Genomic DNA, 25,992 nt, shown 5'->3' on the forward strand with positions numbered 1-25,992 from the left:
ATCCTGATCGCTTCCAATCGCTTTTAAGGTGTTTCAGTGATGCCTCGGTATTGAGGCATCACTGTAATACCTTCTCTTAGACACAGAAGCAGAGAGAGCCACTCTGTGGCCCTCTCTGCATCGGGCATTGATGGTGACGATCATTGGTGGGTTGGAGCAGCAGCAGGGAAGCGGGTGGGCGGCCCATCAATGTTACCGGTTCCTGTTCCGGTATGAGACATTACTGCATCAGTCCACGGATCCTATGACTAAGTGTCGCACAGCACGAAACGCGTAAGGACAGGCCCCCTTTCTTCTCCTCATGTTGGTGTGTTTGTTCTATGACTCTCAATGTTGGAATAAAGTTCCGTATTTTTTTAAAGACCAAGCGTACTGCCTTTTTTTGTTCTTCAACTCAGAGACAACTCCCGTTGTCAAAAAATGGGCTACAGCCCAGGACATGAATTTTTGAATAAATACATGTTCCTTATCAACAAGGCCAGAAATAACAACATAATTACAGCTAAAGAATTTCAATTCTTAAAAGTACTTTTTATTTAATTCCTAAAATCCATAAAAATAAGGCATGTGCAAAAGTACACAGTACATACATTTTGTGATTACCTGATTGCAGTCACATGATACTGAGGGAGATGCTAACAATAAATTCTTGAATAAAATTCCCCTCTGGATACGCTATATCGATGAGGTGCTCTTCCTGTGGGAAGGCACCAAGACTGAACTAGATCCATTTCTAAGTAGACTACATTCTAACAAGTTAAACATCAAATGAACGCATGAAGGAAGCCAAAAATCAATCAACTTCCTGGACCTCCAAATCAGTAAATCTCTGGAGGGCACATTAACCATGGATGTCCATAGAAAAAAAAGACAGCTGCCAACAGAATTTTCACAGCTCAAGTGCACATGTCCCTAACACTTTCAAGTCCCTACCTACAAGTGAATTTCTGTGTATGAAACGTAACTGCTCTACTATTCAGAATTATAATCTGAGAGCAAAAGAACCCACAGAAAGAGTCCTATCAAGAGGATACAGTAAAAGAGCGATAAAAAGGGTGGAATTCCGAGCAAGATCTACCTCCAGAAATTAATCACTCAAGAAGAAACACAAATCTAAACAAGAACAAATAAGATTCATTTCAACCTACAATCCAGGAAGCAAACAAATAATAAACATCTTGGAAGATAACTGGCATATACTTAGATCGGATCCAATCCTGTCGCAACTTCTGGGTGAAAAAGTGCACACTGGATTCAGAAGAACAAACCTTAAAGACTTAGTGAGTCCAAGCCATCTGGAAGGTCCAAAAACAACTGGGGCAACAAAACATGACTCTTTCAAATGCGGAACCTGCAGCACGTGCAGTTTCCTGATAAAATCACATGAAGTATGTGATCGCTTTAACAAACGCCACACAATTCAGTCATACATAAATTGCCATATAGAGGGAGTCGTCTATGCCCTTCAATGCAAATGCGAGAAAATCTACGTTGGCATGACGACGAGAAAAATAAGAACGAGATTACAAGAGCATCTGAGGAACATTAAAAATACTGCAAAAGATCTTCAAGCAGGAAAACAACTTACGTCGGTAGCCCGACATTTTCTCAATAAACACAATTCAAAACAATCAGATCTGAACAACTTTGGCATTCAGCAAGTAAAAATGGGAATAGGAAGAGTTTCTTCAGCCTCCTCTCTTTGTATTTGTCTGTCCAACCTATGTATCTATCTCTTCATCCATAATCCACTTTGTGTCTCTGGGCCTCTACATCCAACCTCAGCTTGTTATTATTTTCATAAAAGACATAATAGCTTAGTTGTTTTCCTTCTCCATCTAGAGTAAGAAAGAAGTTTGAAGAGGAGCACAAAATATATGTATATAATAAAACTGAAATTTATTAATATAAGTTTAAAATTAGAATCCCTCTCTCTGTCTTTCTCTGGCTCACTTTTCCTTACACAATTATTTTCTGATGGCTCACTTTTCCTTACACAATTATTTTCTGATGCTCTGTCACAATCTGACTATACTTTGACTTTTCCATTGCTCTATTTGTCTTTTCTCCACAATATTTTACAATCTGTCACACATTCTCTTTTTTATTACATTTCCTTTCTCTCTCCTTTACTTCCTCTCTCCCCAGTCCCTCCCTTTACTGTGTTCTATTCTGCCTTCTCTCTCTCTCTCTTGACCACACTCTCTCAGTCACTCTAATCTCTTGCTCACCTATCTCATGAATACAATGGAACAGAATAAAACAAGTACATATCTGGGTGTGTTTTTGGTGGCATAATTTTAAAGGTCTAGATTAGGACTACCCCTGGGCAAAGTATTCTAATTTCTGTGGCCCTTGGCTATAATGGCTGAAATGGTTAAACTATAAATATAATCAAATGGTTTTAAACTCATAAAGGATAACTAAATCTAGAAGGCTAAATCTGCCTGTATTGTGAGTCTGTGACTAAGGTAGTCGAGAGGGAGAAACTGCTAAAGTAAGCACAAGGCTGAGAGTAAGAAAGTAACATAATGAAGCACAGGATGGGGCTCGAGTTGTCTGAGTGGTTAGAGGGAATGAGGTGTGGGAGAGGAGGCCGGATTGACCGGGGAGGAGCTAGAGAGTCGCAGGCACCAGCGGATGATTAGTTTCTTGGGCAGATATAGCGGCTCCTCTCGGGCATAGTAACCGTATTAAACAGCCATCTCAGGGGTATCCCCAGTCGCCCGGGCTGCCCCTTTTCCTCCTGGGCACAATGTCTCTGCGGGCACGAGCAATCTATGACTTCCGAGCCGAGAATCCTGGTGAGGTGTCCCTACGGGAATCGGAGGTGCTCAGTCTCTGCAGTGATCAGGACATCGAAGGATGGCTGGAGGGGGTGAACAGTAGAGGTGAGCGGGGTCTGTTCCCGGCCTCCTATGTAGAGATAATCCGAGATGAGCCTGCTGTCCCACCACCGTTACCCCCGCCTGTCTCCTCCGCGGGTGACTCTCGTTATGCAAACGTACCCACTGGAGGGTATGAGACGGCTCAGCAGACGGCGTACCGTGCCCAGGAAACCTTCCAGCCTGTAACTGCACCCCAGTTCGGTTATCCTTACACCGGGTCAGCCGTGCAGCAGCAGCAGCCGAGACCGACCTCCGTCAATTACCAGCCCAGTCAGGCCAGCGATGACGACTGGGACGACGAATGGGATGACAGCAGCTCCACAGCGGCGGACGAGCCTAGCGGAGCCCCCGCCCAGGGTTACTACGGGGGTTTCCATGACTACGATGGCGCCGGCTCCAGGTACCGTATGTCTACCCGTTCCGAGATGCCTCCTGGTTCTTACGCCACCACAGCCTCCTCCGCCTCTTCACAGGCCGCCAAGGGTTCTGCCACCGTGAGCCGCAATCTGAACCGCTTCTCCGCATTCGTGAAGACTGGCGGTGAGGCCTTTGTGCTGGGGGAGGCTGCAGGCTTCGTGCGTGATGGGGACAAGTTATGTGTGGTACAAGGATCCCACGGTCCTGAGTGGCAAGAAAACCCCTACCCGTTTGACTGCTCCATAGACGAACCCACCAAGCAGACCAAGTTCAAGGGTATGAAAAGTTACATTTCATACCGCCTGCTTCCCAGCCACACCGGCCTGCAGGTGCACCGCCGTTACAAACACTTCGACTGGCTCTATGCTCGGCTATTGGAGAAGTTTCCAGTGATCTCGGTGCCCCGTATTCCGGAGAAGCAGGCCACTGGGCGCTTCGAGGAGGACTTTATCTCCAAGCGCAGAAAGGGGCTGATATGGTGGATGGATCACATGTGTAGTCACCCTATACTATCCCGCTGTGACGCCTTCCATCACTTCTTGACCTGCTCTGATGAGAAGGCCTGGAAACAGGGTAAGAGGAAATGTGAGAAGGATGAGATGGTGGGAGCTAACTTCTTCCTTACCCTTAGTGTCTCCCCTGGGGCACCAGTGCTGGAGCCTCTTGATGTTGAGGGCAAGCTGGACGCTTTTAAGTCTTTTGCCAAAAGGATGGATGAAGGTGTAATACAGCTGAACCAAACAGCTGGGGAGTTTGCCCGCAAGCAGGCATCAGGTTTCAAGAAGGAGTACCAAAAGGTGGGCTTAGCTATCAAGGGCTTGGGACAGGCTTTTGAGATAGACCAGCAGGCATTTTCTGGTGGACTTAACCGGGCAATGGCCTTCACAGGAGATGCATATGATGCTATTGGGGAGATGTTTGCAGAGCAGCCTCGCCAAGATCTGGACCCCATCATGGACCTGTTGGCAGTGTACCAGGGACACTTGGCAAACTTTCCTGACATCATCCATGTCCCAAGAGGTAAATTTAGGACTTTGAAATAGTGTAAACCTTAGGTCTGACAATGTTTTGCAACATGTATTGTGGTCTGTGGTGGAAACCCTGATGTTGGAATGTGTTTGATTAGGAATTGCACAATAGAAATTGTCCCACAAGTTGTTTTATTTTGTTTCTCATTCTTTATCAATGTATGAGCAGGGAAGTAAAATATAGCAGTATTAGCCATTTGCTAAAGGTTTTGTGTTCCTTTGATGCACTGCATACCGTTTTGAGTATGAAATTATCATTTTATGGTTGTTTGTTGTTATAAAGGCTGTGATGGTGGAGTATGTTAGAATGTATTTTTCTCACTAGTGACTCTGCAGTTGTGTGTGCTTAACCTGCAAATGGTGTAAACTCATAGCTAAATTACTGTTCAGGAGCCTCAGAGAACTGCTGGTTCAGAGAAGAAGCTTTTGGTGAGCCAATCAGCATTGTTAGTTGCAGAGTTTGGTTGTGTGACTTCTGCTGATTGGGTCACCAGCCGGTTCTGCTTAGGACAAGCAGTTCTGTGGCCCCTGTGTTTTACCCATTTGCATATAGTTTCAGGTTTGCTAGTGCTTAGCGTATATCATTTTCCACTATAATGGCCCTATTATTATTAATTTATTATTATTATTACTCTTTATTTAGAAAGCGGCAACAGATTCCGCAGCACTGCCCATGGGTACAAGGATAAAAGTAAAACGGAGAAACAATACAATAAAAGACAACATTTTACAGCCAAATACAGGGGGAATTGAGGGCCCTATGGGAACTTACAATCTAGATATCTTTTATAGGATGTATTGGGGAAAGTTTGAGACCCTCTATTAACTTTTCAATCATACTAATGTAAATGAGCATTATTAATTACGTCTTGGTGCTTTTTTAGCATCAAAAGCCTCTGGTGAAATGGATGTTGATGTTAATCATACAAAAAATAACAAAGAACTATAGCACAAACTATTTTTAAGGTTTTACTGGCATTAGTGGGATATGAATGATGGTTACACTGATCCATACTTCCTATAGGGAGAAGCTTCAACAAGCCTAGAAACAACCCCCTTTTTTCTTTCAGTAATTCATTTTGAAATCTCCCTTTGCAGTTTGCAGATGCAACAAAGAAAATGCTTTCCATATGTCTTTTGTAATGTTATCCTGTGTCAAAGCCACTTCCTTAAAATTTTACAAAACTGCAAACTAAGAAAACCTCTTACTAACAGGATAACTGTCAATGACTTGCCTATGTGATTGTCCCTCACACAGACATGTGGCTGAAAGGAGAAGTTTAATCTCTCCCCCCCCCCCCAATTGCCATCAAACTGCTTTTCTTTTGACGTATTCTTTCTTATTTTGTATTTAAAATTATTCACAAAACCAAAGTGCTGTACAGCCTCAGCAGACTACTTTTGTGCAGTTTGCCCAAAGCAGAATTAAAAAAATAAAATAAATAATGGGCAGAGTGGAATGATTTAAATCACTAGTCAGTAAGACTCAGTCAATTTAAATTGTTTTTCTATGTAAAGGTTTCATTTTTAGAATAATACCTTTTCAGATAAAAAAATAAAAAATTCCCCAGTTACCGTATATCAGAAAATTACTGATTTAGTTATATACCGTTAGAAACATGAAGATACTGTAGTTCTTCTCCCAATAATTTCATAATAATCCATTTGAAGTTTAATAGCTTTAATCATTCATATTTGATCGACTTTTCAGCTGTACTTTATTGAAATAAATCATTATCTTAATAATAATTTTAAATAGTTTTAAGTAAAGTAATAACATTCTAGGTTTTCACTTCATTGTGCAGATCTATTCCACTCTAAACAATCTTCTATTTATTTAGCTTATTGTAATTTAGGGTTGATTCTGTGTATATAGAACTGCAGGGGAACAATAAGATTAAAGGGACACTCATGTCAAAATTAAAGGGACACTGAAAACAATTTTTTTTCTTTCGTGATTCAGATAGAGCATGACATTTTAAGCAACTTTCTAATTTACACCTATTATCAAATTTTCTAAATTCTCTTGGTATCTTTATTTGAAATGCAAGAATGTAAGTTTAGATGCCGGCCCATTTTTGGTGAACAACCTGAGTTTTTTGTTGCTGATTGGTGGATAAATTCATCCACCAATGAAAATAGTGTTGTCCAGAGTTCTGAACCAAAAAAAAAGCTTAGAGGCCTTCTTTTTCAAATAAAGATAGCAAGACAATGAAGAATTGTTAATAGGAAAATAAATTGATAATAGGAGTAAATTTGAAAGTTGCTTAACCCCTTAACGACCGAGGACGTGCAGGGTACGTCCTCAAAAAAAAAAAGGCAGTTAACGCCTGAGGACGTACCCTGCACGTCCTCGGTGTGGAAAGCAGCTGGAAGCGATCCTGCTCGCTTCCAGCTGCTTTCCGGTTATTGCAGTGATGCCTCGATATGGAGGCATCCTGCAATAACCTTTTACGGCCATCCGATGCAGAGAGAGCCACTCTGTGGCCCTCTCTGCACCGGACATCGATGGCCGGTATCGTTGGTGGGTGGGAGCCGGTGTGGGAGGTGGGTGGCGGCCATCGATGGCCCTGGTCATGTGGAGGGGGGCGGGATCGTGGGCGGGTAAGTCCGGGGACGAGGGGGCGGGCGCGTGCACGGGGAGGGAGCGGGTGGGAACCGCTACACTACGGAAAAAATATGGGACAAAATTTAAATATATATAAAAACCCTTAGGTGTCATTTAGGTGGTGGGGGTTGGTCCGTGGGGGGGGGGGGGTTGGGGGATTGAGCTACACTACAGAAAAAAAATAAAAAAATAAATACAAATAAACACTTGATTGTTCAAACTGGCAGACAGCTGCCAGTACCCAAGATGGTGGCAAATAGGTAGGTGGGGAGGGTTAGAGAGGTGTTTGGGGGGGATCAGGGAGGTTGGGGGTTAAGGCAGGGGTCCATCACAGCTGAATAATTTAAAAAAACAAACAAACAAAAAAAAAACACCTTTTATTTTAGTACTGGCAGACTTTCTGCCAGTACTTAAGATGGCGGGGACAATTGTGGGGTGGGAGAGGGAAGAGAGCTGTCTGGGAGGGATCAGGGGATGGGATGTGTCAGGTGGGAGGCTAATCTCTACACTAAAGCTAAAATTAACCCTGCAAGCTCTCTACAAGCTACCTAATTAACCCCTTCACTGCTGGGCATAATACAAGTGTGGTGCGCAGCAGCATTTAGCGGCCTCCTAATTGCCAAAAAGCAACGCCAAAGCCATATATGTCTGCTATTTCTGAACAAAGGAGATCCCAGAGAAGCATTTACAACCATTTGTGCCATAATTGCACAAGCTGTTTGTAAATAATTTAAGTGAGAAACCTAAAATTGTGAAAAATGTCACTTTTTTTTTTTTTTTTTATTTGCTCGCATTTGGCGGTGAAATGGTGGCATGAAATATACCAAAATGGGCCTAGATCAATACTTTGGGTTGTCTACTACACTAAAGCTAAAATTAACCCTTCAAGGTCCCTACAAGATCCCTAATTAACCCCTTCACTGCTGGGCATAATACATGTGTGGTGCGCAGCAGCATTTAGCGGCCTCCTAATTGCCAAAAAGCAACGCCAAAGCCATATATGTCTGCTATTTCTGAACAAAGGAGATCCCAGAGAAGCATTTACAACCATTTGTGCCATAATTGCACAAGCTGTTTGTAAATAATTTAAGCGAGAAACCTAAAATTGTGAAAAATGTCACTTTTTTTTTTTATTTGCTCGCATTTGGCGGTGAAATGGTGGCATGAAATATACCAAAATGGGCCTAGATCAATATTTTGGGTTGTCTACTACACTACACTAAAGCTAAAATTAACCCTTCAAGGTTAAGATCCCTAATTAACCCCTTCACTGCTGGGCATAATACATGTGTGGTGCACAGCAGCATTTAGTGGCCTTCTAATTACCAAAAAACAATGCCAAAGCCATATGTCTGCTATTTCTGAACAAAGGGGATCCCAGAGAAGCATTTACAACCATTTGTGCCATAATTGCACAAACTGTTTGTAAATAATTTCAGTGAGAAACCTAAAGTTTGTGACAAAATTTGTGAAAAAGTGAACGATTTTTTTTATTTGCTCGCATTTGGCAGTGAAATGGTGGCATGAAATATACCAAAATGGGCCTAGATCAATACTTTGGGATGTCTTCTAAAAAAAAATATATATATACATGTCAAGGGATATTCAGAGATTCCGGACAGATATCAGTGTTCCAATGCAACTAGCGCTAATTTTGAAAAAAAGTGGTTTGGAAATAGCAAAGTTCTACTTGTACTTATTGCCCTATAACTTGCAAAAAAAGCAAACAACATGTAACCATTGGGTATTTCTAAACTCAGGACAAAATTTAGAAACTATTTAGCATGGGTGTTTTTTGGTGATTGTAGATGTGTAACAGATTTTGGAGGTCAAAGTTAGAAAAAGTGTGTTTTTTTTTTCCATTTTTTCCTCATATTTTATATATTTTTTTATATTAAATTATAAGATATGATGAAAAAAATGGTATCTTTAGAAAGTCCATTTAATGGCGAGAAAAACGGTATATAATATGTGTGGGTACAGTAAATGAGTAAGAGGAAATTACAGCTAAACACTAACACTGCAGAAATGTAAAAATAGCCATTGTCATTAAGGGTAAGAAAACTGAAAAATGGTCCGGTCATTAAGGGGTTAAACTTTCATTATTCAGATAGCGCATTACAATATTTAAACAACTTTCCAATTTACTTCCATTAACAAAATGTGCAATCTTTTTTTTTTTTTTTTTTTTTTTTTTTTTTTTTTTTTTTAAATAATTTTTTATTGAAGTTAAAATATAGATTAACAAACAAGATTCGCCCTGAGGCCAAATTTTACATCAGAGTAAGTAATACATTGTCTATAAACTGACATTATTAGAGAAAGAAAGACAAAATACACATGTAGCAAAATAATTACATATCAAATCTTCTTAACATGAAAATAGACAAGAGTTTAGGCGAGGTGGAATATAACTTCATTTTGTGTTATATTATTATTCTTAAATGATCTCCACAATACTATACAAAACAATCAATAGGTTATCTGAGTCAAAGATATCAGACTGTGGAGACTTAGCTTATGTGTCAGCCACTCTTGGGCTGAGATATATAGGGGGGAGGGGATATTCAGCGGATAAGCACCGCTATACATATAGGGGGTGCAGTGGGAAGGTGGATGGCGGAGCCTTATATGAGTATGAGTAGTTTAATATACGTGATAGGAATTTAGCAGTGTTTAAGTGGGGAGACCCCAGGGTTGTCTAGACATAAAGCGGATTAGGTTATTCTCTAACCTTGTTTCCCCATTAATAACCATAGCTACAGCCTTTACCTCAGGGATTTCTAGTGTAATAGGGGTAATTACAAGATCAATAGCAAGAAGGGTCACATGACTATGGGGTGTCTAGAATTTGTAATCTCCACCTATGTAAAATCTTAACACAAACAGTTTAGTTTTAACCTATGTAAAGTGTCATCCAACTGTGGAGGACCATTTATTGACACTGGTGTTACATAAACTAGTATAATCACTCTAGCTCAGTTATGAGAGTATCTAGAATTTTCCCATAATATTTAATAAACCTAGATGCAACATGTCTTGCTTAAAAAGTAGTCTTTTAGAAAATTCTTATACTTAAACTATATACAATTTCTAGTACTGGCTTAGAGGATACCGGTATAAAGCAAAGAGCCATGTATGAAGAAAGATGGAGATCCTATTGTAATAGGGGCAAATATAAGACCAATATCAGTAAGGGTCACATGACTTTGGGATGCTTGAAACTTATATGCCAGTTCATCAAAATAATAAATCTTCTAAAGGAATCTTACTGTAACATAAACACCTCTGAAAGCAACATATCTCAAACCATGTAAAATATTAACACAAAAAGTTTAGTTTTAACATAGGTATAGTTTCACCCAATTGTGGAGGACCATGCATTGCCACTGATGTTACTCAAGCTAGGATTATATATCCAGCCTAAGTATGGATGAATTTTGCCATAATAGTAAATAAACCTAGTTGCAACAAGGCTTGCCTAATAAAGTAATTTTTATAAGGTTCTCATATTTCAACTATATACAGTTTCTAGTACTGGCTTATAGGATACCGGTATATAATAAAGAGTCATGTATGTAAAAAGATGGAGCCACTATCATATATACTTATTCCAGCTGCAGACTGATATAGAGAATAGATTTATAAATGTCTCATAATATCTATATGAGACAGAGCTTCATGAAGAGCAAAGTTTAAGCTAGACTAAAAAGAAGCGATAATAACCTACACATTGTTTAACTATCTGATATCTAAGTTAGTAGTATATAATAATAAGTTCACCTGCAAAGTATTGTGAAAGCAGAGCCCAGATACAATTAAAGCTGGCTCTGCACTATATGCAGTACCTACCCCAATGTAACACTGCCCTGACTTTTCCCATGTAAAGGGTATTACTGTCTGCCCCCTTCAGTGGTTATGGGATAGATTGCGCTCATTCAGGGACATTATCAATCATTATCTACTTTCTTTTGTAAATAGAATAATACCAAAATTAACATTGGGAATATATAATAAAAGTTGGAGACGCGTCTATAGTTAAAATAGTTGCAACACTTAGTCTGCTATGAATTTAAAGTTCAGTGATACCTATTGGCTTGTTAATGACAAGATCATAAAGCACACATTTAATAATATACCACTATAATAATAGCAACATAAGAAGTAAACCAAAGGAAATGTGTGAATATCCAGTAGTGGGTAAATGTTTTGTATAGCAACTGGATTAAAGATATGGCACCATCTTATAAGCTAGCAAGTTATTTAAGACAAACCAAAAAAAAAAACAAACAAAAAAAAAAAACATATGTGATTAGTTAGCACATTTTAGGGAAGACCATCAGGAGATAAAGTCAAAGCAAAGGTGCGAAATATATATGTCAGATAAACCTGAAATCAGATAGAGACCAAAATGGACAGGTCTGGTTGTAAGGGGTTAGAGTAAGTATCCAACAGTCCATCTGTTATGGCGCACACTCAAAGGTAGACACCCATTTGGTATATATTGAAATGTAGGTATCTATACAGGTTTGTCCCTCTAACATTCATACATAGTCTCATCCCTATATTTATGATTTTTTTTTTTTTTTTTTTTTTTTTCTTTTAACTAGGCTATGATATAACTGGGGTGGTGATTGAATACTTATGAATAACCACTTAAGGAACTTATGACAAACTAAGTGAAAGCTATGTATAAACGTGAGCTCTCAGTGATATATAGATTAAAACATTGGGTTAGCAACCCTCTGCAGGAGACTGAGGCTGCAATAGGTTACAGATGTGATCCCTGGAGGGTTCAGAGGGATAACTAAGTTGCATCAGTGCTAAGTGTTGCTTTTATTACCCATAATGCTTTAAATGGTATGTGTCTCCTTTAATAACAACCAGAATGAGCTTAATATTTGCAACTGTACATATGAAGATAGGCATCTAACCGGTATAGATAATATAGTCATCTACTCCTAGCCTACTATATAGAGTCTATCTAATCTTAATTTTGAAAGGCAATACAAGGAGTTAAACAGTACAACATGAAAATAGGATTTACCAATAAACAATATTTAAGACTATCACAGTCATATAGCCAAATTATTCCTTAAGTTGCAAGAACAAGATTTTACACTGTAAAGGTTATGAAAAAAAATTTGCTCTGAAGGCTTGCCACTTTAGGCAACTAGAGTTACAGTCAGAAGCCTCAGGAATTTTTAGTGTTAAGGGCCTAAGATGAACGGCATACTCCTTTTTGATACAGACTCATCTAACCTATGCCAATTTTCTTCAACCGAAGATCTATCATGTTCATGCGAGTGGGAAAGTTTTTGCGTAAGCATCCGGCATGTGAGGTTGAATGCCGGGGTTCAGATTGTCCACAGTCGGAGAGCCGCTTGTAGAATGAACCTGCATGCAGTAGGTCCGGGTGCTGCACAACATTCTTCTCGCCCATCTCATCTGCGTGCAAGTATGTCTGAGGGTCCATGTTTAGATATGGGGATTTCCTAACTAGATGAGTTTGTGAATTATTGTGCGCATCCGCTGTGCTGTCGAGGTACAGTGGTATCAGGGATCCAGCCATCGGCATCTGACTCTGTGGAATCGGCATTAGCGTAAGTGTAGGAGCTCCGCAATACCAATCAGACCCCTCTCTACTATCTAAGATCCAGAGATGTGCCGTCGCTCCGGGAAGGCATAATTGCATCCCAGATGGCTGACGCAACAGTGCACTCTGTGGGGGCCGCTCCGAAGCTGCTGGGACACTCAATGCAGCTGCTGTGCAATCAATCAGGTATGGGCTATATCGGCTTAGATGCAGATCCGCAAAGTCTTCATTACTTATGCGTGGTATCAGGGGCTGCTTAGGTGTCTTTGACAAGCGTTCACGAGGTAAAATCTTCTGTGCGACTCCGGAGTCCTGTTTAGGTAGTGCGTCACATGTAGTTACTCTCATTGTTGACTCCAATGTGTTCGATAGATCTGAGTAACAGATTGCCATCTGACGATCAAAGTCTTTTAATAGATCATACAATAGATCATAGTCCTCCTCTAATAGGGGCATATCTTCTGTAATTGTTCCGTAAGCGTATGGGCTGGTAGCCGTGAGGTAGGGCCCACATGTTTTGCTACTCACAGTATGGCGAGTCTCTCCTGAAAGGGCTGCCAAGTCTCGGATAAAAGGCATATTTCTTTCCTGCGTAGTAGATCCCTCGCATACAGAGTGGTCAGCAACAGTTCCCATGCAGAATTAGCTGAGTTTTAGGATAAATAGAACTATTTTATTTAATCAAGGCCTAGGAGCTCTTGAGTTATGCTTCTGACTGCTCCGGTTGTTGGCTCCGCCCCCCCCAAAATGTGCAATCTTTTGAGTCACCTAATACTACTGAGCATGTGCAAGAATTCACAGAATATATGTATATGCCATTGTGATTGACTGATGGCTATCATCTGATTCAAGAGTGGGAATAGACCACTGGTTTTCAAACCTGTCCTCAGACCTCCCTAACAGGCCACATTTTGAGGATATCTGAACTGGCGCTCAGATGAATTAATCAGCTGATTAGTAAATGTGGTTATTTTACTGCATTGTCTTTTATCATTTGATTATGTGTTTACTGATCCTTTTAAACTTTCATGGTTCAGATAGAACATGCAGTTTAAACAACATTTCAATGTACTTCTATTATGTAATTTGGTTCATTCTCTTGATATCCTTTGTTGAAAAGCATAACTAGGTAGATTCAGAAGCAGCAATACACTACTGGGAACTAGCTGCTGATTGGTGGCTGCACTTATATCCCTCTTGTCATTGGTTTACCCAATGTGTTCAGCTAGCTCCCAGTAGTGCATTGCAGCTCCTTTAACAAAGGCTACTAAGAGAATGAAGCAAATTTGATCAAGCAAATCTGGAAGTTGTTTACAATTTTTAGTATGTATTTCTCAACTTGTGTGTTTATTTTATAACATATTTTCGCTGTGAAGAAGAGGAATGCTATTTCTACAGACACAAATTCACAGTTTTGAGAACTATAAAACCAAGAAAGGGATATCTTTTGAAAAAATGCCCAAGTTAATCTTACAGAGCATGACGTTGTGAATGGATTAATGGAATTCAATTACCAAACAAATTAAACATTACAGCCATGAATATACAGCCCCATGCTACATAATTAAAAAGTAATTCTTATTTCAGGATAAATACAATCTGGCTTATAATGTATCTTAAATAGAAAACTATCTTTAGTGCAACAAAAACCTATTTAAAAAAAATTGATTGATTTATTTTAAATAATTAATACATTTATATCCTCCCTCTGATGCCGTTCTGTGACTCCTCTTGGCGCGAATCTGCACCTATGTAAGTACCTGTGCTACTTACCTTCAGTGCCCAAGTATGGGTTAGTCTTGTGCTTCCTGGGTGCTGTTACTTTGATTGCCTTATTGTTACTGAACTCTGCTTGTCTGACCACTCTGCTGCTTAACCCTTGAATTGCTGGATTACCATATTGTTACTGAATTCTGCTTGTCTGACCACTCTGCTGCTTAACTCTTGAATTTCTGGATTGACTTTTGTTGCTGACCTCTGCCAGTTCCTGACCATTCTATTGTTTACCCCTGAGCTGCTAAACTGCTGGATTACCTTTTGTTGCTGACCTCTGCCTGTTCCTGACCATTCTATTAGTTTACCCCTGAACTGCTGGATTGCCTTTCTGTTGCCGAACTCTTCCTGTCGCTGACCATTTTCTGCCTTAATCTTATTGCCATGAAGGACTACCGTGAGTACTGCTTACCTCATTTCTTACACTCACTTTGTTCTGGGATATTTCCTTATCCTTCCACTTGACGCCGGGATAAGAAGACTACTGGCCAAGTTTGGTCTGATAGGGAAATATCCCACAAGCATTCCAAGTTCCACGAAGTGTGCGGAGAATGCCAATAGCCCATCCGGGCTACTATAGTGGGGCGCTTCACTCGGTTGAGTTACGGGATTAGTTGGATCCGGTCATGTGACCTTTCAGAAGACCCGGTTTAGAGGATCCATGATGGCTTAGGATCGGAAAAAGGAGCATCTTAACCTCCTCAAATTGGAATATGTAAAAAAGCCAAATAAAGATCCTTGAACCTGCTAGTGGAAACATCCATTCAAGATCGTAAGTCGTTTGATGAAATGGGCTAAACCTTTTTTAAGTGAGCTAAAGGCTAGCAGAATAAATGTTACAATTGAAATGTAACAGATCTAGTATATTAGGATTAATTGAGCAATGTTACCCCTTACAGCAGTGTTTTTCAACCAGTGGCAGACTGACAACAGTGCCGGGTGTCCCTCTTTCAAATTTTGAAATATTGGGAGGTATGTGACAGGCTCATCAGGCATCATTTACAACCATGACATTGACATTCATTCACAGACAATGATTATGATTGTTTGTGAATGAATGTCAATATGTCATGTATAGTTTGTAGGAGGCATGGCATGACAGCACAGTACAGTGTATATATATATATACTGTATATATATCCTGTATTAGGCTACAATGTGTGATTTTGTAAAATTTTGGGATGGTGGTGTGCCACAGGATTTTTTAATGTAAAAAAGTGTGCCACGGCAAAAAAAAAGGTTGCAAACCACTGCCTTACAGTATCGCAATAAGCTGATACACTAGAGGCATAATAAATGTGCACTTTTATAAAGTTAGATCAGGTAAGTAAAATAACCTCTTACGGTCAAGCTTAAACGATTGACTCCTTGTGGATATAGTAGGTTAGTAAACTGAGTAGCAGTGGTTACCGCTTAAAGGGACATGAAACCCAAAAAAATTATTTCATGATTCAGATAGAGAATACAATTTGAAACAACTTTCTAATTTACTTCTATTATCTAATTTGTTTCATTTTTAGTATCATTTGTTGAAGGAGCAGAAATGCACTACTGGTTTCTTACTGAACACATGGGTGAGCCAATGACAATCGGTATTTATATGCATCCACCAATCGGCAGCTAGAACCATTTCATCAAATGACTTACGCTCTTGTATTTATATATTTGATACCCTAGAGGCAGAACTTTTTTTCACTTTCTGCAATGAGATTTTTTAGTAAAAAAATTTCTGCAAGTCATTTTAAATTGGGCAGTTACACCAAAGCAGCAACTAAATTACAATGTGTTGGTTAACAGGAGCATAAAGCATTTTTTAAAGGTGTTTATATATATATATATATATATATATATCTATATATATATATATATATCTTGAATAATTGTGTTTCCTTTGCTCTTGGTCTAACATCACATAATTATAAGGTAAAAATATAGCCATGAAAAGGTGCATTGCTCACAAGAATATCGTGCATTCAGTAGTCACAGCTTGGGGTTGAAAAATCCCAATCAATACTATGCCCTGTATTTGGCTGTTCTCTTCAAACTGCATGTCACTCTGGCAGCACTTTTAAGTAGTTTTATTTAATTAAAGGAAAATAACAATTAGCTTTTTATAATAACAGTTTAAATAGTTTTATTTAACTAAAACAATAACATTCTATTTCATTTTTACTGCGTGCCCCTCCCGCCTCACACTTCAGTCCTTGTGCAGATTTATTCAACTCCAAACAATCTTCTTCTATTCAGTGAACTTCTTGAAACTTAGTATGGGTGTTCTGTCAGACTAGCGAATTCATCAGACTAACGAACGGAAGTGACATTTCGTCAGCTGTCTGATAAAAATATCCATACCGCGCATGCACTGCTCTTCTCATAGCATTCCAAATGCAACTACGTCACAGCCCATCAGAATAGTGAACGGTGCGGCCGCGCGCACTAGCAATATTTTTATTTGTAACTACAACTTTTTGTAAATATAATAGTACACACGCTGCATGTTAACAGCTGTCACATGTGCAATTGGCATTGTGCGGTACAGATTAGTGCACATGCTGTCCTGCATTGTTTTGTACCTATATAAAAAAATCTGTCTGATACCTTTTGTAGAAGTCTACGGTTTCTTGTCCCTCTTTGAACACAACTGTCTGGTCTCCACAAGCATTGGACATACCTATCTTGAAATGTTACCAGGACAGTGTGTGTACTAATCTGTACCGCACAGTGACAGCTGTTAACAAGCAGCTTGTGTACTATTATACAATAGTTGTATTTACAAATAGAAATGTTGCTAGTGCACGCACGGCCGTTCTGTTCACTAGCTGTGACGCAGTTGCATGCACGGTATGGATATTTTATCAGACAGCTGACGGAGCTTCACTTCCATTCGCCAGTATGATGAATTCGCTAGTCTGACAGAACATGGGTTAATTTTGTAAACCTAGATCTGCAGGGGAGCAATGACTGTAAAGTAAAAAATAAACTGTCATGATTCAGAAAGAACATTCATTTTTTATTAATTTTTCAATTTACTTATATAATTTGCTTTGTATTGATTGTTTAAAAGCATACCTAGGTAGGCTCAGAAGCGATGCACTACTGTGAGCTAGCTGCTTTTCCCTGTCTCACCCACCATATTGAGCTAGTAGAACATTGAAAATATAGATTTATTTTCTTACATGAGTTTGTTGAAGAGGGACGTTAACAGAGCTACTAGGAAGGCTGTATAAATATTTCTATTGGCTTATAAATGACTTACATGGAGAATAGTTGCTTATTTTCAGTGATAAATAAAGCGCAGATACTAAACCGACTAGAGAAATTTATCATTAGTTCTTCTCAGCTTTCCTATGGAGAAGCGCAAAGAAAAAACAACTTTTTTTTTATTATAAATATGAGCGCACAGGTGCGCCTCTCCAAAGGAGAGAGAGAACAGAAATGATTGATAAATCAAACCCTTAGAATCCTTTGCTCTTAAAGGTACAGTATACTGTAAAATTAGTTTTACTTTTTAAAGTACTGTATTACCAATTAATTGTTATACCAGCTGCAGAATATTGAATGTATGAGAAATTTCATTTTCAGGTTTATTTGTGTATATGAAATTGCTGGGTTTTGTGCTTTGCATTCAAAGCCTATTGAAATGGATTCAGCTTGCTGGTAAAATGAGATCTCATAAAAGGGACAGTCTACACCAGAATTTTTATTGTTTAAAAAGATAAATCATTTTATTACCCATTCCCCATAACCAACACAGCTATAGTAATATACTTTTTACCTCTGTGATTACCTTGTATCTAAGCCTCTGCAGACTGCACCCTTATTTCAGCTCTTCTGACAGACTTGCATTTTAGCCAATCATTGCTTACTCTCAGGTTAACTCCACGTGCGTGAGCACAATGTTATCTATATGGCACACATGAACTAACACCATCTAGTTGTGCAAAACTGTCAAAATGCATTCAGATAAGAGGCAGCCTTCAAGGGCTAAGAAATTGGCATATGAGCCTCCTAGGTTTAGCTTTCAACCAAGAATACCAAGAGAACAAGGCAAAATTGATGATAAAAGTACATTGGAAATCATGAAAGTTTTTTTGACTAGACTGTTCCATTAAGTGATCACTTTGTGTAAACACACTTGCTTCCTTATCTTATATCTGTTTGTAAACCAAAGCCCAATACTTAAAGGGACACTGAACCCAATTTTTTTTTTCTTTTGTGATTCCGATACAGCATGCAATTTTAAGCAACTTTCTAATTTACTCCTATTATCAAATTTTCTTCATTCTCTTGCTATCTTTATTTAAAAAAGAAGGCATCTAAGCTAAGGAGCCAGCCAATTTTTGGTTCAGAACTCTGGTGGATAAATTCACCAACTAATAAACAAGTGCTGTCCAATCAGCAAGAACAACCCAGGTTGGTTGCCAAAAATGGGCCTGCATCTTAACTTACATCCTTGAATTTCAAATAATGATACCAAGAGAATGAAGAAAATTTGATAATAGGAGTAAATTAGAAAGTTGCTTAAAATTGCATGCTCTATCTGAATCACAAAAGAAAAAAAATTGTGTTCAGTGTCCTTTTAAGGAGAACAATAGAAAATGATCATTTCGTTACTTAACTATCCTGCACCCCACTGGTAGTGTAATTTCTTTTGCTGCCTGTGTTTACATAGGCTTGTCAATAGCATAGACTTCAGGATAGACACTTTCAGTATAGGTGGGTAATACCACAGGCTAAATCAGCTAATTAAATTGCCTAAATAAGGGTAAAGGAGATACATGTAAACAATGTAATACACTACTACAGGTAAAGCGAATAATTGTAAACAAATTAAAGGGGAGAAAATTTGGGGGTAAACTTTCCCTTTCAGGGGACCCAAGCACCCATTCTTAGCACTAACTTGGAGCAAAAAGCTCTACTTTAAAGGATCACAGGTGGCTATAACATGATCGTCATTGCAACAACTATTAACTGAGATAACCATATGGAATAAAGAAATGGTGATGAGGTGACCCTTAACCTCCCTAAGAATACATAAATCCACCTTAAAGTGTGTGATCCTGTGTCTGCCCAGCTGCTGGGTCACCAGTGATTGGCATAACAGTGAAACACCTTATTGCATTTGCTCCTATTTTTGGGAGCTCTCCTGATTCTATTTAATTGTTTACCATCTCTCATATTCAAATTAGGATGTTTATGACCTTATAGCTGTCCACGTGATTGTTATTGCAATGTAATCTTAAGAACGTTGGTAACTGTAGACTTTCCCTAAGCATGTGTATAAGAAAATGTCTCTGTGCCATATTTTGGACACCAGTAATCATTAGCTGGCAGCAATCCCTGGCTTTGTTTTGTTGTTTCTGTCTGGACTTAGGGAGCTACGTGTTTCAGAGTATTGTAATGAAGTGGAATAACTGAGTGCAGAAAAGGGGATATTTTGTAAAAATCTAGCTATACTAAGCATACACGTGTGATTTGCCAAGTAGATTGTACGCTTGTAATAAGTAAATGCTCAGTGGCTTGTCAAATTTGCTCACTCATTTTGTATGGATATAAAATTGTGCTCCTTTAAAATATGCTTTATCAAATTAAACATAAAAATAAACAGACTGTAAAAAACTATATATATTCAAACTGAGTGCTTAGAAAAGTTTACTGTAGCCCCTGCCCTCAAGAAGATGAGAGATCTGACATGTAGTTAAGTTTCATTCTGTCCTCCTCTGAGACTCGGCAAAACGGAATGCCTGTTTCTTTTGCATTCACAAAACCCTAAGCCAGCTCATGTTACTCTAGAAGGTTTATGAAATCACGCTAGCTATGTCTTCCTGTAGAGACCCCAGCCCCCTTGTAGGTCTGGGACAGGATTTGGGAAGTAACGAATTTCCCAAATAAAGTTTAAAAAAAAATAAATCTGTTTTAAATTGTTGAATAATACATATTGCTAGTATTTCTGTTAATAAGCCACTGCTTAGTGGTTTGTTTGTGTTGTCCAACAAAGAAACAGACTGCTATATCCCTTTAAGAATTGTCTAAGCCTTTAAAAGAAATAGTGCACTGCAGCTATAATTTCATTGTGTAGAATATAATTTTTGTCAATAAATAGGGTGGAAGTTATCCATCAAGTTCCAAACCTCCAGATATGCCAGAACTTTTTCAGCTGCTGTGTGGGCAGGCATGATTTATTATTTATATAAAATGTAAATAAAATATCAGTTTGTTTTTTTTACTTAGCAGCAGACAAAACACTAAATTAAACCATTGTGTACCTGACTTATGGGGATGTAAAGAGTTAAATCTATATATAACTATTTCAGGAATATTTGATCCCATTGATTGCCCCAACATGATTTTAATTTACTAACTTTTAGGTTTTTGTGGTAGCTTCCTTGAATGTTGATCATACTTTTCTTTGCGTGCAGCATAATGGAAATTCTATCTTCTATGCCCAATAAAATGTTCATACTACCATTAGCTGTTAAAGGTACATATTACTCAAACATTTTTTAATATATATTAAAGAGCAGCACTTTAACAAATGGAAAATTATCTTTATATCTGAAAAATGTTAAGTAAAAACAAATTCAATTTAAGTTGAAGCAAGAATTGCATGATTATGGAAATATAATTTTTTAGTACTGCTATATGTTTTGAAACATTCTGTTTTAGATGGAACAGGGATGATTTTTGAGCATTGTGCCCTTTTGATGTCCTAAGGTGGAAGTGTGTCCGGAAAAAAGACAGAATGGCAGTAATGGAGCAAAGTGGGATTTTTGAGGTCTAGTTTTAAAATGCCATAGGTTTCCGTTGATCTGTCGTATAAAAACTGATGTGAATCTACATTGACTACATTAAGAAAGGGACATGAAACCCACATTTTTATTTCATGATTCAGAGCACTTTAACCCCTTAGTGACCTGACCATTTTTCAATTTTCTTACCGTTAGGGTCCAGGGCTATTTTTACATTTCTGCTGTGTTTGTGTTTAGCTGTAGTTTTCTTACTCATTTACTGTTCCCACACATTATGTACCATTTTTCTCGCCATTAAATGAACTTTCTAAAGATACCATTATTTTTATCATCCTATATTATAAAAGACAAGAGTTTGTCTGAAGCCGTCATGCGCAGTTCAGACAAACTCTTGCAGCTGATCGCACGCGCACCCACCCGACAGCAGTGCGAGGACCGGGCAGCACAGCTGATCGCGAGCGCAGGGGAGAACCGGGCAGCACAGCTGATCGCGCGCGCAGGGGAGAACCGGGCAGCACAGCTGATCGCGCGCGCAGGGGAGAACCGGGCAGCACAGCTGATCGCGCGCGCAGGGGAGAACCGGGCAGCACAGCTGATCGCGCGCGCAGGAGAGAGAGAGAGAGAATGAATATTAAATATAACACAACACGGCCCGTGTGAACGGGCTTTAGGACTAGTATCTTATAATTTACCATAAATTTTTTTTTATAAAATATGATGGAAAAATTGAAAAAAAACAACAACACTTTTTCAAACTTTGACCCCCAAAATCTGTAACATATCTACAACCACCAAAAAACACCCATGCTAAATAGTTTCTAAATTTTGTCCTGAGTTTAGAAATTACAAATGTTTGCAAGTTATAGGGCAATAAGTACAAGTAGCACTTTGCTATTGCCAAAAAAATGTTTTCTTCAAAATTACTGATGGTTACATTGTAACGCTGATATCTGTCAGGAATCCCTGAATAACCCTTCACATGTGTTTTCTTTTTTTGTTTTTTAGTAGACAACCCAAAGTATTGGTCTAGGCCCATTTTGGTATATTGCATGCCACCATTTCACCGCCAAATGCGATAAAAAAAACAAAACAAAAAAACATAGTTAACTTTTTCACAAATTGTAGGTTTCTCACTGAATTTATTTACAAACAGCTTGTGCAGTTATGGCACAAATGGTTGTAAATGCTTCTCTGGGATCCCCTTTGTTCAGAAATAGCAGACATATATGGCATTGCTTTTTGGTAATTAGAAGGCCGCTAAATGCCGGCTGTGCACCACACTTGTATTATGCCCAGCAGTTGGGTAGAGTGTAGGGTTAATTTTAACTTTAGTAGAGAGATCAGTCTCCCACCTGACACATCCCACCCCCTGATCCTTCCCTGACCCTTCTCAAACAGCTATCTTCCCTCCCCACCTCACAATTGTCACCGCCATCTTAAGTACTGGCAGAAAGAAAATCCATATATATATATATATATATATATATATATATATATATATATATATATATATATATATATATATATATATATATATATATCTCATGCAGTGTTGGATTTCCCCTCTACCTATTTGCCACTATCTTGGGTACTGGCAGCTGTCTGCAAGTACCCAGTTTGGTCAAAATGTGGCTTTTTTTTTTTAAATAAATATAAATACCCAATTTTTCTGTAGTATAGTTGCCCCCCTCAATACCCTACCCCCCCTCCCAGATCTCTTTCCCAATTCTTATTTCCCCCTCTAGCTCCCTCTCCATCCTTCCCTAACACTTTGTATGTGTATAGTCCACCCCTTCGCATGCACTCCCGGAACTTGATCCCCGCTCACCGGAACTGCTCCAGCGATGGGCCGCCCACCCGCTTCCCTCGTATCCCTCCCACCCCCCCAACGACCGGCACCATCGCTGGCCGATGCAGAGAGGAACACAGATTGGCAATCAGCAGCTAGCTCCCAGAAATGTATTGCTGCTCATGAGCCTACCTAGGTGTGGCATTTATAGTTAACCAACCCTGATACAGTCACCAGTTTGTCACAGAAAGGGTTAAAGGGGCATTATACACCAACATTATTATAGGCAATTTAAATAAAGCATTAGGTGTAGATAAAATTTGCTATTGACCTGCATTATCTATTTTGTAGCTAATTCTCCTAAAAATGGGATAAAACATGCAGGGTGGTTCACTGAATATGTCTACCTAAGTACTATACTCTAATCACTGAGCTATTGTTTTCTCCTCACTGCCTACAGCCAGGAAGTCACTAACTGACAAGCCTGGCGCACTAAAGCTGCACTAAGTTATGAGGTCTGCTGAGATACTGCTGTTTTATTTGTAAAGGATCATATTTCACTGAGAAAGCTGCCTGTCACTTCCTGGTCCCACCCCTCTGTGATATCACCACACACATTTGTGATGTCATCCCATGTAGTCCACTTGACCACCAACGACATGCTTAGAAATGGCAGTTCTCTTACATTATTATGATGATCTATACACAGAAACCTTGCAGGAATATTTACTTTACGCACATAGAGGACATTTTTGACACTAAAAAATTACTTCAAAAGTCAATACGTGATATGTATACTGGTCTTTTAAAAACGCAGACATGGAGGTTCAAATAAGTGACCACATGTTTTAAACTAATCTGACAATAGCACCAGGAACAGGGTTAAAGCAAATTATGAGTTAGAATGTGTATGGTAAGTGCAGAATATTACACTGAAATGTAGGGAGCAATGTAGCTGTAGAAGGAGGTTATGTGGCAGAATGTGCAACTGCAGTTAAAGGGATAGAATGGTCAAAATTGAAGTGTGCTTGGGTGTATTTCAGTTTGGAATGTATTTACGTTGGCAAAAAATGCTTCTAGTAAAGTTTATTACTGCTTTTCAGAGGCATATGCACATATGCTGTGAGGCAGGCCATGCACTAAAATTCTAGCACCATGCCTACTCAGAGAGCTAGCAGTGGTGTTTATTGTTTCTGTGAATATGTAATTGTGTCATTCACGCCACTGCTCACTCTCTGAGAAGGTGTTGTTTGAATACTGGAGCATAGGCTCTCACAGGATATGTGCGTATGCCACATTTTACTAGAAGCATTTTTGCTAATCCAACCCACTGCTTAGTATTTTTTGTAATGTAAAAATCCTTCTATTTGAAACTGAAATGCACATTTCAATTTTGACCTTTCTATCCCTTTAATCCTTCATTGCAATCAGATCAACTGTGATAGTTCCACCTGAGTGGCTGTATAATGAGAGTAAAAATCAGGGTGGGGTGCAAAGTGCTTTGTGTAAAATAGATGGTTTGTTTGCAGGCTTTAGGTGAGCTGGGTGTCTGAGTGAAGTGATTCTATGGGATAGAGTGTGCGTGTTCAGCTTGAGGGTCTCAGGAATGAAGGGGGTGGTTTTAGCTCTGTAAATAAGCTGAGGGGGTAAGAGGGAAATAGAGTACAAACTGAATAGGATGAAAAAGAACATAGTAAAATACACAGGTTCCATCTTCAGTGTAGACGAATGAAAGGTTTAATGAATTTACACTCAGATGATGTTTTTTTTATTGCAAGACTACACTGTTATATATAACATTGAAGTTGTAGGGTATGTTGATTTTTTTTTTTTTTTTACCTCAGGCATGTTTAATTTCAGTTCCTTTTTATCTCTAATGCTTTCCTGCTAAGAAAGTATGCACAGAATAATAACTGTATATAACAATCTCTAACTGGCACAAGAAACGGGCTGTGTGAGGTTTTGTTCCATGTAGCGGCTATATACATTTTTATACTGTGTGCATGACTGCAATCTAGTGATAAACATTCACTAGTCTGTTGGTTTTACTGTGCTTTGAGCGTTTATAGCTATTGTTTTGGCTACTGAACAATAAGGCATTACGGTATTCTGTATTTTTCAGTGAAGGTCAAGGTTCATGGCACCGCTGTCTAGTGCAGGCATTTTAACGTCAACAGCTCTTTAATGTAATTCTGCCATTTAACTTTTTGGATTCATGTTTTAAAAGGACATTCTAATGACAATAATAAAAAAAAATACAATTATGATTTAATTTCTGTATTACTGCAATTTTTTTTTACCAAACAACTTAGAGGCCTAGAAAACTCTTTCATTGCTATTTTTGTGTTTTGCTAGTAATTGGGGATACTTTTTTTTTTTTTAAGGGACCAAATCACAGATCTATTTTAAAGCCCTCCATAATTTAACCTCTATATAGAGATAGATAGTGAGGGGGTCTGAATCCTTTTTGTTTTCTATTGGGTGAAACTATTAGTGTTTTTCTTGTTTTCAGTACTCCACAAGCATAGGTTTAGGATCATGCACGTATCTTAAGCACAATATGTATAATATTAGTCCAATTATTGTTGCAAACATAATTGTCATACAGTACTGAAAAAGGTGCACTCTTGAGCCTACCTCAGTATGCTGTCATATTTTTTTTCTTGTACCCTTTATCTGAATCGTGAACGTTTGTCCCTTTTTAATTTCTGTGACTATCACTGTGGGATACTTAAAGATGTCTGACTTTATACATTTTTTTTTTATACAGAAAAAAGTTTCATATGAATCTAATATTTTACACTAACTCAAAATTTAGATAGGAATAGGGCTCAGCATCAATACTGTGGTGACAGCTGATTGTCATCATTGATTATTTTATTTTAAATAGAAAAGTTGCTAACCAAAAAAGAAATTACTTTCAACTGGCCCACTTCCAAAACTTAAAAAAAAAAAATAACCTCTTGATAAAGGAATTCAAATCGGACTACTCAGCTGAATCAAGTAACGGCCTTTTCAGCACAGCCAACACATAATTAATACTTCTTGGAATTCATATCGTGCGCAGGTCAGAGAGTGACTTTGGCATATTTTCCACAGTAAGCAGCACGAGAAGCTGTGAATTGCCTAAGTCTTTGTCTTCAA

General features: G+C 38.7%; 1 protein-coding gene across 1 annotated transcript in view; it reads left to right on the plus strand.

Annotated features, from left to right (window-relative positions):
• Positions 1 to 2,616: 2,616 nt before the first annotated feature.
• Positions 2,617 to 25,992, plus strand: part of SNX18 (sorting nexin 18) — a 73,991-nt gene continuing 50,615 nt past the window's right edge. The window contains exon 1 of the mRNA XM_053701275.1: positions 2,617 to 4,325. Coding sequence (XP_053557250.1) covers positions 2,756 to 4,325 — 1,570 coding nt within the window. The 5' untranslated portion in view covers positions 2,617 to 2,755. The remainder of the gene's footprint in view (positions 4,326 to 25,992) is intronic.

The sequence above is a fragment of the Bombina bombina genome, chromosome 2 (genome assembly GCF_027579735.1).
Source record: "Bombina bombina isolate aBomBom1 chromosome 2, aBomBom1.pri, whole genome shotgun sequence".
NCBI lineage: Eukaryota > Metazoa > Chordata > Amphibia > Anura > Bombinatoridae > Bombina > Bombina bombina.